The 15,330-nt window shown below is 46.8% G+C and overlaps 1 protein-coding gene across 1 annotated transcript in view; it reads right to left on the bottom strand.

Moving 5' to 3' along the window:
- LOC144179523 (uncharacterized) overlaps positions 1–14,866 on the bottom strand; it is a 95,243-nt gene extending 80,377 nt beyond the window's left edge. Inside the window, exons 1-4 of the mRNA XM_077707914.1 lie at positions 14,693–14,866; positions 11,016–11,112; positions 10,884–10,936; positions 10,681–10,774 (exon numbers count right to left, since the gene is read on the bottom strand). Coding sequence (XP_077564040.1) covers positions 10,681–10,774; positions 10,884–10,936; positions 11,016–11,112; positions 14,693–14,772 — 324 coding nt within the window. The 5' untranslated portion in view covers positions 14,773–14,866. The remainder of the gene's footprint in view (positions 1–10,680; positions 10,775–10,883; positions 10,937–11,015; positions 11,113–14,692) is intronic.
- Positions 14,867–15,330: the final 464 nt, after the last annotated feature.

Raw genomic sequence — 15,330 nt, 5'->3', positions numbered from 1 at the left:
GCCGCTGACATGGCACATACCCACGTGGGGGATTGGCCAGGAATCGGGCGTGAGAAGGGCTAATGCACCCGCTTAAAGGAGTACTGACACGAAATTTCAAAGCTGAGATCCGCTCTAGCAATCAAGTACAAGGACAACACAAATAGGTGTCTGTGCATGGCACATACCCACGTGGGGGATTGGCCAGGAATCGGGCGTGAGAAGGGCTAATGCACCCGCTTAAAGGAGAACTGAAACGAAATTTCAAAGCTGAGATCCGCTCTAGCAATCAAGTACAACGACAACACAAATAGGTGTCTGTGAATAAATGCATCTTTCTTTCTTTGTAGTTGTTTGTGTGTGTGTGATCTCTCTTTCGCGAACATTACCGAACCGCGCAAATTCAACTCCTGCATTCGCACTTTCACATTCTTCCCCTCGGGGAAATGCGGGGAAATTTTTTTGTTCGCGGGAGTTTTCTGTTGACACCAACGGTCGCGAAAGAACACTTGGGGGGTAGAGGCAAAAAGCTTTGCTTTAAAAGCAATAACCCCACAACTGAAATGGCACGTGTCACCAACAGCAACATTCCTGGAACAGGCTTGTCCTGAAACTCAAAAACGAAAAGATAAAGTTAGAGTGACGTACGGAGCACAAGACAAAGCGGAGCAAAAAAAGAAAGAAAATAGAATTCCACAGAAAAGGTTGGAGGGATGCGAGCGCGCACTGAAACTGGAAGCTACGGAATGAAAACAAAAGGAATTAGGTGACCAAGTAAGGAGCAGAGGGAGGGGTTATAGTATTTGGATAAGGTATATGCAAGACAATGCCTAATGCTGTATTCCCTGTGATTATCGCAAGGATTCCAAGTTGCCCTTAGACGCATTAATTCCAGCAGGTTCCATGGAGTTGAATTCGTGAATTAAATAGGATTCTCGGTATTTTCTGTCCCTAGGAGACTTAAAGTTTGACTGAAGTATATACAACTTAAGGTCATGCAAATTGTGGCCTGGCTGGTTGAAATGCTGCGCTACAGCTATGGAGGATTTGCTAAGAGTATCTGCCCGGTGACCGTTAAGACGTAGGCTCATAGGTTGACTGGTTTCGCCTATATACTGTTTGTGGCACATTGAGCATTCCAACATATACACAATGTTGGATGAAGTGCACGTAAAACTTGAATTAATGTTGTGGGCATAATTACTGGCTGTGCTTTTTACAATGCAGTCTGTCTGCAGGGGCCTGCAAGTCTTGCATCTGGGACGGTGTCAGCTGGCTATGGCTGGTAGCTTGAAGACCCTTTTAGCATGCACTAAAATATCTTTTAGATTCCTGTTTCTCCGGAAGGTAACCCTTGGTGCTTCTGGGACCGTCTTTTTAAGTCGGTCGTTACTGCCTAAAATGGGGTAGTATTTCCGCAGTATATTGTTTACGTTTGGGAGGGCGTTTGAAAATTTAGGTATTAGGGCAGGCGGCCTGGCGCTTTCGTTTTGTCGCTGTTTGTTGAGCACGTCATCCCTTTTGAGATTAGATGCACGTTGGTACGCCTGATCGAGCGAGCTTTTGGGGTGGTTCCTGTTCATAAGGGTGGACTTGAGTTCTTCTAGATGCGTTACGTAGTCACTGTCATCACTGCATACTCTTCTAAGCCTGGTGGCTTGTCCTACAAAGATCCCTTGATTGCAGTGTCTCGGGTGATGGCTTTTATAATCTAGGTACTGCTGCCTGTCTGTTGGCTTTCTAAAAAGCGTGGTTTTAAGTTTACCGTTGTCTAGAATGACAGTAGTATCTAGGAAGTTCACTTGTTTTTCAGAATACTGGCAGGAGAATTTAATAGTCGGATGCGAAGAATTGAGATGGGATATAAACGTTTCTAGAGTCGGGCGACCGTGTTCCCAAATCATGGAGATGTCGTCTATGTAGCGGAGGTAAACCTGTGGTTTATGCGGAAAAGAGCTTAATAGGGTGGCTTCATGTTGCCCCATGAAAATATTGGCATAGATAGGCGCGAATGGAGTACCCATGCTGGTTCCAAAAACTTGCAAGAAGTAAGACGAGTCAAATTCAAAATAATTGACAGTTAAAACTAGTTTTAACAAAGTTATGTACACTTCTGGCGCACGTTGGTGCGGGTTCTCTGATAGAGCTTTTGAAATAGCTTCGATTCCTTCGACAAAAGGGATGTTCGTATACAATGCGGCAACGTCAAGAGTAACAAGGAGGGTTCCACTGGGTAGGCGCCCACCATTATTTATCTCTTCTATTATGCGGAGGAAGTGGGGGGTGTCCTGAACGAATGAAGGAAGAAGAGCCGGAATGTCGGATAGGTAATAATTCATAAACAGAGATAATGCTTTGGTTGGGGTATTGTTATTCGAAACTATGGGTCTGCCAGGAATGTCGGCAGTGAACAATAATTCTACGGGGACTTTGTGGACTTTTGGGAGGAGGTAAAAACGTCCTGCATGCTTATTATTCGGTTTCATGAAATTTAAGTCAGTAGTCGTTATGTTCTTTAGATCGCAGATCTGTGAGGCTCTGAAGGATTTTTAGGCTGTACTCCTGGCTCGGATCGTTATCTAAGGGCTTGAAGTGGCAAGGGTTATTGAGCTGCGTATAAGCCTCATCTTTGTATTTTCCCATAGGTAAAACAACTAGGCTGCCACCTTTGTCGGCTGGCTTTATGACTATGTCGGTTCTGGCTGATAGGCTATTCAGGGTAACTTCTTCCGACGGAGTTAGGTTCTTGCACTTGTTCGATCGCTTAGTTGTTGTCAATATTTCTCTTGATACTGATTTTAAATACAGATCTAATTCTGGAGACTGATCTATATCTGGACTCCATATGCTAGGAGGGTGGATGGTGCGTTTGTTAATGTCAGGTTGGTCCTGCTTTTCCGAAAAAAACTCACTTAGTCTCATTCCCCAAGAAAATTCAGTGAGATCTTTATGTAACTCGCATTCATTCACACGGTTATTTGTGGGACAGAAAGTTAGACCTCGTTCTAGGATACCTTTTTCGTCGGCCGTTAGTGTTTTGGAAATGTCAATAACGTTGCTGGGGCAGGTACCGAGGGAGCTCGTTTATTCTATAGGATAGGAGTATTGGCTGGGGCAGGAGGTTTTTCTAAAGCAATCTCTGTATCGAGGGGGGACATTACATGAACTAATACTCCATAGTCCGGACTATTGAGAGGCTTATTTTCTACAGTGCAAGCTTTATTTCACGAGGGAAGCTGTTCGCGTTGAAACTTAACCGCTTGCTTATTGATAAGATCAGTTTCCGTGCGATTTATAAAAATATTGAGATGTAGTTTCTCCTGCTCAGTTAGCGGAAGAGCATGCATCTGGCCGTTGAAGAGGCTGAGTTGGCTAGTACAGTGGTCTCTAAGAATTTCTAGGAGGGAAATCGAAGCATTATTCAGAATACCTTGCCACCTGGTAGCTAGTTCAGGAGGAAGCACACCATGGGAACAACCAACTTTTAGGTGGAGGCCTTTGGGGATCTTTTTGCTTTGGAGATACGAGGAGTACGTTTTGAGATGAAATCTGTAGTTGGTTTGTTTGTCGGGTAGTTTTCGAGCTTTAAAGGGACACTGAAGTGATATGTAAACATTGCGGGATTACTAGATTGTAGTCCGGAGTCCCCAGGCCATATTTCGACCACTCTGGGCGCGTTTACGCGATTTTATTTAGTAGAAAAATTAATTCGAAAATGCTGTCCTCCTCTCTTTACGCTCGCCCATTTTCTGTGGCGTTTTCGTGTTACGTCGGGAGGAGCCGAGCTCGCAATTGGCTGCGCTACTGCACGGCTCGTCGGCCTTCAGACAGAGTCAGTCGGCCCAGCGTTTCGTCCGCCGGCCGCCGACGGGTCGTCGCAATTTGTTCACTCAGTTGAAACGAAGCCAGGACACGTTTGTGAATGGAAGAATGTGCCTTTCTTCACTTGGTTAGTTTGTACACTGTATCTAGCTCCAAGTCAAGGTCGCTTCACACAAGCGCTGCACAAGCGCACATGCGACGCTTCGCTGACTGGTACGCCAGTAGGAAAATATAAGGCCTCTTGAAGGCGGGGAGAAGAGTGAGCGAAGTTAATATAGGTACTAAGCAAATAAAATCAACTGATATTTTTACCGTACAGCGTAAAACTAGGGCGCGGGAAGCACTTTTTTGCGCTGGGCGAACAAGCACAGCGGCCAGCAGCATGACCACGCATCTGCGAACGCTTTTCCGTCAAAGAAATGCAATTGCTAGACGTGAGATATTGTGGAAACTTGGGGGATGCTTACTGCACGAGCGCAAAACAACAAGTAGTCACCTAAGCTGCTTGGAATGCTAAAACTAAATAAAAGTGTAAGCTGGTTATACATTATGTACCTTATATTTCCAAGGCCGACAGCGCACGTTCCGTGGCCGAGTGGTTTGGAGTCGCATGGAGGAGCAGAATGGCAGTACGTAACAATGACGCGGACGCTATGCCTGTGGTAAATTATTTCATTGAAAATGTGTGTAAGCTTAGATAAGTGCACGCAGCACAGGGGTGTGATGATGTTGTAGCGAGAATCATGAACGATTTATGTGTGATGAAAGTGCACAAATGTTAACTGCCTGCTTAAAGTATTGCAGGGTGTCATTACATCAACCTTTTGGTTGAGCATGTAACTTTTGTGTTATGCCAAGTCAGGCAATAAAGAGAAAAAAAAAAGGGTTGGAGCGCTAGGTATGTCATTGTACGTGTTTTGCAAGTCACAAGTTCGAATCCCCGCGGGTACGTGCTTTTTTTTAATAAGTTAACCTTTTCGTTTTCCGCCGATGTTTTCTATACTGAGTTCACCTTTTTTTGGGCCGCAACGTTCATTGCTCCACGAACTAGTTCACAAAACGCGCGCAGGCTGGCACTGGCGCGCTAGGGAGTTCTCGTTGGCGTGCTGTTGCCATAAGCACTGACTGCTTGCGGGCAGTGGGCACAGGCCAGAATCAACAGACCCTTGGCCTGGTGCGAACACGCTTTTTACGATACAGGCATGAGTGAGGCTCCAAATATAGGGGAAAAGCGCATGGCTTTTGAGTGTCTGCGGGGACGCGGAGGGCGTTCATGCACTGCGTAGGCCTCGGCTAGTGAATGCTACGATTCCAAGCCGTCCTGGGAGGCTTATCTTATGCATTTTACAACCGACAACATGGCAGAAGCACGGTACGATGATTACTGAGATGTTGAGAATGCCCACCCAACAACGCCATTGGTTGTGTTTTATAGAACCGAAACCGAAACCGAAACTTGTTTGATTGCTAACCTTGGGCATCGTCCAATCACGGTGCCCCCTCTTCCCAACATCACAGCCTTAGTTGGTGCGGCCGCCGCAAACCGCGCATGGTAGTTTTAAATGCGGAGCAATTCTTAGGCTCGCGATGTCACTCGTCGATGTTGTCGGCGCCGTCCACACGCTCACTGCGCATGCGCGTCGCGTCGAGGCGCAGGTGCGCGTCTCTCCCCCGTACCCTCCTCGCTCTCAACAACAGGTGCGGCGGTGCGGGAGGAGCGCGTGTACCCCGTGCACTCCGTCGCTCTCAACAACAGCTGCGGCGGTGCGGGGGGAGCGCGTCTCTGCGCGCATGCGTCGTAGCTACCCGTGCGCTGCGTCGCGCTCAACAGTAACGGCGGCAGGGCGTGTACACGTGATAACGGCGGGATGGGTGCGTGGAAAGTTCGCGCGCTTGTGTACGGAAGTGTGCGCATGCGCGTCTCTCCCCCGAACTCCTCTCCCTCGAACGCGGGCGGTGTGTATATAAGCGGCGGAGCGCGCGTTCGGAATTCAGTCAAGGGCGTCTTTGCTTGGCTTTCGCTTGACTTGACGCTTTGCTTGACGGCACCAAGCAATAAAGACAGACTTTAACTTTACACTCCTTGCCTTCGCTTCTCCTTCATTCAATAAATAAGAATAATAAAGGCGAAATACCAATTAAGCATTCCCAAACCATACCCAATTACGCAACATTCACGCGATACCCCCACCACTCTGCGACGCATTTACTCGAGTTTCCCCCGTGGGAAGATGCGGGCGGGTTTTTTTCTTCTTTCGTGCTTTGTAAAATAATTACCGATTTGTCAACCGGATAAACGATGAAAAGTGTGCTAATTTGAGCCAGTCTACGCAGTGCAAGCAAAAACGGGAGCTTGACAAATTCCTTCAGTGTCCCTTTAAAGGGACACTGAAGTGAATTTGTCAAGCTCCCGTTTTTGCTTGCACTGTTTAGACTTGCTAAAATTAGCACACTTTTCATCGTTTTTACGATTGACAAATCGGTAATTATTTTACAAAGCGCGAAAGAAGAAAAACTACCATGCGCGGTTTGCGGCGGCCGCACCAACTAAAGCTGTGACGTTAGGAGGAGCGGGTACCGTGATTGGACGATGCCCAAGGTGAGCAACCAAACAAGTTTCGGTTTCGGTTCTGTAAAACACAACCAGTGGCGTTGTTAAATGGGCATTCTCAATGACTCAGTAATCATCGTACCGCGCTTCTGCCATGTTGTCAGCTGTAAAAATGCATAAAGATAAGCCTCCTAGGACGGCTTGGAATCGTAGCATTCACTAGCCGAAACCTACGCAATGCATGAACGCCCTCCGCGTACCCGTAGACGCCCAAATGTCATGCGCTTTTCCCCCATAATTGGAGCTTGCCTCCCTCATGCCTGTATCGTAAAAAGCGTGTTCGCACCAGGCCAAGGGTCTGTTCATTCTGGCCTGTGCCCACTGCCTGCAAGCAGTCGGTGCTTATGGCAACAGCACGCCAACGAGAACTCGCTAGCGCGCCATGCATGTGTCAGCCTGCGCGCGTTTTGTGAACTAGTTCGTGTAGCTATGAACGTTGCGGCCCAAAAAAAGGTGAACTCAATATAGAAAACATAGGCGAAAAACAAAAAAGTTAACTTACAAAAAAAAAAGCACGTACCTGCGGGGATTCGAACTCGTGACTTGCAAAACATTTGCGGTGACATACCCAGCGCCCCAGAGTACTGAGCCACGGAACGGGACGCGAAGGCCTTGCTAATATAGGGTATATATTGTACAACCGGTTTACACTTTTATTTAGTTTTGGCATTTCAAGCAGCTTAGGTGACTATTTGTTGTACTGCGATCGTGCAGTAAGCGTCACCCCAGTTTCCACAGTAGCTCACGTTTAGCAATTGCATTTCGTAGACGGAAAAGCGTTCGCAGATGCGTAGTCGTGCTGCTGACCGCTGTGCTTGTTCGCCCAGCACAAAAAAGTGCTTCCCGCGCCCTAGTTTTACGCTGTGCGGTAAAAATATCAGTTGATTTTATTTCCTTAGTACCTATATTGACTTCGCTGACTCTTCTCCCGCCTTCAAGAGGCCTTATATTTTCCTACTGGCATACCAGTCAGCGAAGCGTCGCATGTGCGCTTGTGCAGCACTTGTGTGAAGCGAACTTGACTTGGAGCTAGATACAGTGTACAAACAAACCAAGTAAAGAAAGGCACATTCTTCCATTCACAAACGTGTCCTGGCTTCGTTTCAACTAAGCGAACGAATGTCGACCAAGCAATTTTTTTTTAACCTCCTTGATTGCGACGACCTGCTGGCGGCCGGCGGACGAAACGCTGGGCCGACTGACTCTGTCGGCCGGGTAGCCGTGCAGTAGCGCAGCCGTGGCGCAGCTAATTGCCAGCTCATCCCCTCCTGACGTCACACGAAAACGCCACAGAAAATGGGCGAGCGTAAAGAGAGGAGGACAGCAGTTTCGAATTAGTTTTTCTACTAAATAAAATCGCGTAAACGCGCCTAGAGTGGTCGAAACATGGCCTGGGGACTCCGGACTACAATTTGCGCTAGTAATCCCGCAATGTTTACATATCACTTCAGTGTCCCTTTAAGGAAAGAGCGGGGTTTAGGGGTTGTAGCATTCGGTATATTCGGTGGTAGTCATTTGTGTTTGTTTCGAGCAGACCTCCGGGGTGACACTTTTTTGCTTGGAGTCAGTTGTTTAGGGGGGCTGGTAGGGGTGAGGTCCACATCGATGCTGTTTGGGTGCTTGTTTGCGTTATACTGCGTGTGGGGGTCTGCGTGAACCATGAGCGTGATGTATTCGGTGGGTCGGGTTGTTGTTCGCCTGCGTGCTGTACAGCTGGTATTGCGGCCACATCCACGGTTTGTGTGCTGGCGTCACATGTGCTGCTCTTCGGTGGACATGACATTGCGATATCCTTGCGATATTCACAGGAAATACAGCATTAGGCATTGTCTTGCATATACCTTATCCAAAGACTATGACCCCTCCCTCTGCTCCTTACTTGGTCACTTAATTCCTTTTGTTTTCATTCCCTAGATTCCGGTTTCAGTGCACGCCCGCATCCCTCCAACCTTTTCTGTGGAATTGCATTTTATTTCTATTTTTCTGCTCCGCTTTGTCTTGTGCCCCGTACGCCACTCTATCTTTTCGTTTTTGAGTTTCAGGACAAGCCTGTACCAGGAATGTTGCTGTTGGTGACACGTGCCATTTCAGTTGTGGGGTTATTGCTTTTTCTTCTGTGTGTGGGTTTGTGTGGTTTTCCTCCCTGTTTTTCTTTTTTCCTGGACCTAGTTTTCCCCCTTCTCTACCTTTTCTTTTGACCTGAGGCTTGCAGATAGTTTCTGATAAGGACTCCTTTCACCGCCTGTTCTGCTTCCGGCGTTTCTGAGGACCTTTCGGTATGCGGGGCAACAAACACACTCTCATCCTTTCTCTCCAAGAATTTCCCGGAATATCAACCCCCGGCTGACTTCCCTCTTGACCTTCTTCGCGGGTCAAACTATACAACCTTCTTTCCCCCTCAATATCTCCCCCGACATACTCCCAAACCAATACGCTTTCTCAATTCCACTTCCTTCTCTCCTCTCACCTAGGGACCTACCCCTATATAAAGCGTGCGAGCAAGGCGAGAGGTTGCCCTGACGAAGGCAGGTCTCTTTGCTGAAACGTTGGCAACAATCGTGGGTTCTACCTTGTTCGAAGTTTTCTTTTTTTGTATATATATATATATATATATATATATATATATATATATATATATAACGTTAGAATAAATATTGTTATGTTTTTCAGTGTGACTTCTCTATCGTACAGTTAACCTTATAGCCAGGAACCTAGGGTTTAGAAATGAGGGGCTCGCTAGGAAATACAGAAAGAAATGCCGGCAGTCTACAACGCCAAAGGAGGCATAGGGGAATGGTTAAACTATTTTTTTACCGTTAGTTACATTACATTATTTTTGTTATTATTAATTACGTGAAAAAGAAAGAAAGAAAAACACGCGCCCAGAGTGGGGACCGAACCCACGCCTTTCGATTAGATCTCGAATGCCTTACCAATTCGGCTATCTGGGCGACTGTGATCTCCTTCACTTTCTGGCGTATTTATATTTACTACAACTGTATCTGACGCTTGAGGGTGGTAGCCAGCACCACTCAGACTACACGGGGAGAAGGGGACCTTCTTTTACACCCTTGGGGCGTGACGCGAACGTTTACAGCCTGTCCTAAGCGGGTAACTGGCAGGAAACCCTCTTATGCTACCTTGGCATCAAGGCTGCCCGAACCGAGGCCCTCGCTAAGCTTTCGCGTTGTAGACTGCCGGCATTTCTTTCTGTATTTCCTAACGAGCCCCTCATTTCCAAACCTTTTATTGTGCGAAAGCTTATCGAGGGCCTCGGTTCTGGCAGCCTTGATGCCAAGGTAGCATAAGAGGGTTTCCTGCCAGTTACCCGCTTAGGACAGGCTGTAGACGTTCGCGTCACGCCCCGGGGGTGTAAAAGAAGGTCCCCTTCTCCCCGTGTAGTCTGAGTGGCGCTGGCTACCACCCTCAAGCGTCAGATACAGTTGTAGTAAATATAAATACCCCAGAAAGTGAAGGAGATCACAGTCGCCCAGATAGCCGGATTGGTAAGGCATTCGAGATCTAATCGAAAGGCGTGGGTTCGGTCCCCACTCTGGGCACGTGTTTTTCTTTCTTTCTTTCTCACGAAATTATAATGAAAAAAATAATGTAACGTAACTAACGGTAAAAAAATAGTTTAACCATTCCCCTATGCCTCCATTGGCGTTGTAGACTGCCGGCATTTCTTTCTGTATATATATACATATATATATATATATATATATATATATATATATATATATATATATATATATATATATATATATATATATATATATATATATATATATATATATATATATATATATATATATATATATATATATATATATATACATACACATATATACATACATGCACATATAGATATATTATAGAGAGACAGACAGAGAGAGAGTTATTATATTCGTATATCCAAACAACCGACGGAAGTAACGAGAGAAAGGGACAGCATGAAATGAGTAAAGAAACCCGCAAGACAACAAAAAATCGAACGCGAGAAATTTACACAATCTGAAAATACTTACTTTTAGTTGAAGTCGTACTCCACATAGCTTTCCTATTGTTCTATTCATTTTTAGTTTACTGAAATTGCAAAAGGGCTGATCTAGACAGTGAAAACATACATAGAACACGCATGTGGCTGCTGCGGAGCTTATCCACCCACAGAAAACAATTATCGGTAGTCATCATTTGTTGTCAGGCAGGGTTGTTATCATCTTTCGCCCCCACCTCCCCCCTCACAATAGTGGGGAGAGCGCACGCACCTTTCTTTGCGTCTGGGAGGCGTCCTTGACTAAAAGTAACCTCAGGAGCTCCGGTTCGGCAACGAAGAGCACCGGCTTTCCGTCTTCAAACGTTCTGTTTTGAAGCAGGGAGGGTAGGCGCATTTGGAATAGTTATGCAAGGCGTCAATAGTTTTCGAAGCGAATACTGTCGCTGCTTGAAGAACAACAAAGAGCAGACGTACCCAAAAAGCCGCCCGTGCTTCTTGTAAAGTTCTTGGTCTACCTTTTGAAAAGGCTGCAGAAGTGGGAAATAAGGCGTCATTTGGTGCAAAATGAGAGAGAGAGAGAGAAAAAAAGAACAGATGAAAGCTCACCTTGTACAGATGTTTCATCTGTGGGCCAAAGAAGAGGGAGAACTTCTCGTGCACCACGTTCTGGTCCCTCCAGTAGTTGCGATACCGGGCGGCTCGGCTGTCGTCGAAATAGAGAGTACAGAACCCTGATTAGTAATCAGTGTCTACTGAAACACTTGGCATCAATATTACGCTACCAATGTATTAGTGCAGCATGATGAAATGAGGTTGATGAATGGATGAAATTATTTTTGATGTAACTGGAAACTCTCGAAGAAGTCTGTTGCTACCCCTTTCATTAACCTTCCGCCCCCCTACCCAAATACAAACATACATGACGACAAGTCCCTGCACGGGATTAACGAAAAAAAACTAACATGAGAAAGTTTACTGGCACGATTTAATTGGTGAAATGTGTTTCATTTGCGACAACTAAACTCCTTACGCGTAGCCCTGCGCTACGGCTCCCTGTATCACCTGGTGATGGAGATCACAGAAAAATTCCATTAAAGCCAGCACAGCTGGCCATGACATAATATTCCAGTGACTTCCAGCTCTCTGCGGCGGAGGAAGAGAAAAGCGAACAGAAGCCGAGGGGTTATCCAGGTTTAGAGCCCGGATTGCTCCTCGGCACGGCAAGGGTGTACAGGGGATGAAAGAGAGGGCCGGCGAAAAAGAAGGTGTAGGAGCGGGGCCGGCAAACACTTTAGTCCCTTTGTTGGCACTATGGAATCGTCAGTAATGTACTGGGGGATGACGCTGCCGTAGAGGCCACGAGAGCGAACGCATTATCCTGCTTCCGCTTTCAAGGACCGATGCCGCGGGGATGCTTCGTTCCGTTGCACGCAGGATTACCATGCAGCAATGGAACACACCTGACTTTTCGAATCTCCGTCTCTATTTTCAAGGTCCTCTTCTTCAGCGGCGTCTTCCGCATGGGCTGTCTCGACCCCAGTCGACTTTACTTTGTTGACTGTGGTTGGAAGTGGCCTTCACTAAACCCTACTCCTTCCTCATCGGTATGGCCAGCAGTACCCACTGTGACGCCTGTGGGGCGGAAGAGACTGCAGAGCAGGTGCTGTGTCGCTGCCCCGAATACTCGTCTGAGGGAAGCGTGCTTGGCACCACGCTCAGCAGATTGGACAATCGACCATTTGCAGTAGAGACTACCCTAGGTCTTCGGTCGCTACCATCGACATCACAAAAGGCGACGAAAGTCCTCCTACGTGTTCCGAGCGAAACGAATTGGCATGAACGACTGTAGTGCCAAAGATGGGAGTAGAGTGCACTCCTTGACGCTTACAATTCGCCCTCTTCTCCCGCCCTCTCTTTTATCCCCTGAACCCCACTCCCCCAGTACAGGGTAACAAACCGGGCACTACACCTGGCTAACCTCCCGGCCTTTCCGTCCTTTCTGCCTCCTCCTGAGGGAGATGCGCGAGAGGTACGGGGGCCACTCAAGCCTAGGTTGTTTCAAGAATGGTTCCATCCCCTCTCGCGGTACAAATGGCGCGGCGATATTTCGAAGCGACCTTGTAGACTCCTCAGACCTAATAACATACTTCTCTTCTCTGCTCCTCCTTCTTTCCCAACCCGCCAGAACCGCACGGTGGAAGCTGGGGTGAGGTGTAAAACGTTTCAACTAGGCGAAGAAAGTTAGAAGAGCAGAGTTACTGATGAACCACCGAGTGTTCTCAAACTACTATTTCTATTCGAACACGCAATAGCAGAAGCGTGTTTATCCAATTACGCAACGCAGTGACGGTAGCACAATTCATGGTGGTAACACATTTAATCGATTATGGCGTAAATGGAGATAATCGGTTGAACGTAATTTTGAAAAGCCGATAAAAAATAGGAGGGAGGATGAAGAGGTATAAACTTTTATTAAACAGCAAGGTGCTGGTGTCAGGGGCACTCGCCCCGTGAGAGGAGTCCTCAGTCTAGGACCCCTTGGAAAAATAAAAATTTTACAAAAATTAACTGACGAAATCAAAGAAATGGGGTTCGGTCGGCACCAGAATCCCGGGACGCTCGGCGCCGAGTACAAAGCAGCCGCGTCGGCGGATTGCCTCGAAAGCGCGTCATCCCTATTTCATATTTGCCGCGCTTTCGAGGCGCTTTTTTTTTCCAAAGAAAGTGCTACGAGTTGTGCCGCGCCTCCGCCAGATGGCGCGACGGCTCCCGCGACCGAGAGAAGACGCAATGAAACATCCCTCTCGCGAGGGGCAGATCAAATGCAGATCATTTTCGGGGGCGCATGACGTTAAGTAGTTTGCGTTACGTTAATGTTGTTGCACTTGTGGCAACTGCTGACGAGAGAGCGCTCGTCAGCATTAATTTGAATGAGTCAACGATATAAGGCGCGTTGGTAGAGTCCCATTCTGTGTCGGCTTTGTGGCGCAGTGGATAGAGCACCATGTACAGTGCGTTCCGCCCGCAGGGTCGAGGAATCAAAACCTGGCGCCGGATAGTATTTTCTTTTTTATATAGTAGGGAGGGGTGCGGTGCGGACTACGGACGTCAACGCGGGTGACATCGTGAGTTACTGAAATGCTCTGCATTTAAAATATGCATCCTGTACATCTCCTCCCACAAAACGAAGAATAAACTAAGAAAGGCCGGAAAGGAACCTAGCAAATACGAATGAACAAGATCGCCAAAAATGAACCAATTTTGTACTTTGCATCTGCAGAAAAATGCACAAGTGGCAGAGTTGAAGCCATCCCCTGCTATATAGGTGCAAATTTACATCATTGGCGAAAAGAAAGAAATGAAAACTGGAAAACAATAAAATAACCCAACGTATTTGGTGACTCATAGCCAAATGTACCTGTGAAGAAATCACGATACAGACAAGTGACGTAAGAATTCCACGCATAATATTCGAGTACAACTTAAGAAAGGCAACGGATGTTGCCTCTCTGCTACATCCCCGCAGCCGGATGTTACTCCGCGCGCGCAAGTAGTGCGTTACTGGGAATACTATGAACATGTCACGAACCGTTTCCGTGATTTTTTGGACTTAATATGCTTATAAACTACTGCAGCGAAGACAAAAAAAAAAAAAAAAAAACTACGTGAGAAAAGGCAGACGATATCACGCATTCATAGCAACCTCCTTTCAAAACTTGCGTGCCCGTTGACATCCGGGTGCGTCGCTTCGGCGGAGTGATACCTTATGTGAGCTATTGCCGTTGTTAACTTGTTCCCGAGTATAGTAGACGATTCTCTGAATTTCTGCAGAGTGTTTTCGCTTCCTGCCATAGTTCTATCATAACTGCGGTTTGTGGATAATACGTGCGTTCCTATTACTATCAAAATCAAAACAATTTTGAGCAGCATGGCCCGGAATCCTCTCGTATTGTGACGACATTTTATGCTACTCGCACTCAGATGTGACAGCTGGCGCTCGCAAAGCGTTCGGTAACAGATTATACATCACAGCATTAACCCCTACAGAACGTAATTAATACAACGAATATCCGAACCTCTGAGTCCCAGTCGGCTAACGCCATTTCTTTTTAGTACATCGGCACCTTTCCTGCACCGTTTTATACCTAATGATGGGGCACTTACCTATGTCGTAACCATTTTTTGTTGCATTGCTCAGGCTCGTAACTTCAAGAACAGCGATATTGTTTCTTATTTTATTAGAAGGCGTACGGAAGAATAAAATGCAGAGAAAATCTACTTACAGGTATAAAAGAAGGCAAATGATGATCGCTAGTATCAGCCAGTCGTTAAAAACTAGGAAGCCAAGGAGTGACTTGTCCATCTTTGGACCTTAGGATTTGTGCTCGGTGAATGAGTGTCCCCAGCGCTCAAAACGCCGCCTCTTTAAGGGCCGAGTTGTTTGTTGTTCGCGGCTTCGATAATGTGAGCGTATTGTATCAGCAAGAGCATGATAGCGGGGTCACGCGGAGTGCGCACGACTGATAAAAAGTGCACTCACTCACAGGCAATGAGCTACCTGCTCCATATCTACCGGCTATCAGTTTTCGTCCTCGTAGCCTATGGCTTGGGTTGCTCAACGCTAAAGGCATCGGCGTACCGATGTATTCTGGTTGAAGTGGGGTTCTCTGGCAGGCCATGTTCGAATTCTCCGAGACGCCTTGACGCACATCGGTGCTTATCGGTAACCTTGGCCGCACAGGACGGGCAGCCGACCAACTTCTGGCATTTATCTTTCATTAATCTGAAAGAGACTATGCAACACACTTCCGATAAACACTTTCACTGTTTCCTTTGCGTCTGGAAGCATTATCAAAGCTATAGTTATCAACAGCACAGAGCAGAACTGCGTGATAGGCTCGTCGCAGCATAACTATCCGCC

Source organism: Haemaphysalis longicornis, unplaced genomic scaffold (assembly GCF_048455015.1).
Source record: "Haemaphysalis longicornis isolate Haplotype H1 unplaced genomic scaffold, Haemaphysalis longicornis Haplotype H1 scaffold_4, whole genome shotgun sequence".
NCBI classification, from domain to species: domain Eukaryota; kingdom Metazoa; phylum Arthropoda; class Arachnida; order Ixodida; family Ixodidae; genus Haemaphysalis; species Haemaphysalis longicornis.
The sequence above is the reverse complement of the archived record's forward strand: the minus strand, read 5'-3'. Positions and strand labels throughout refer to the sequence as shown.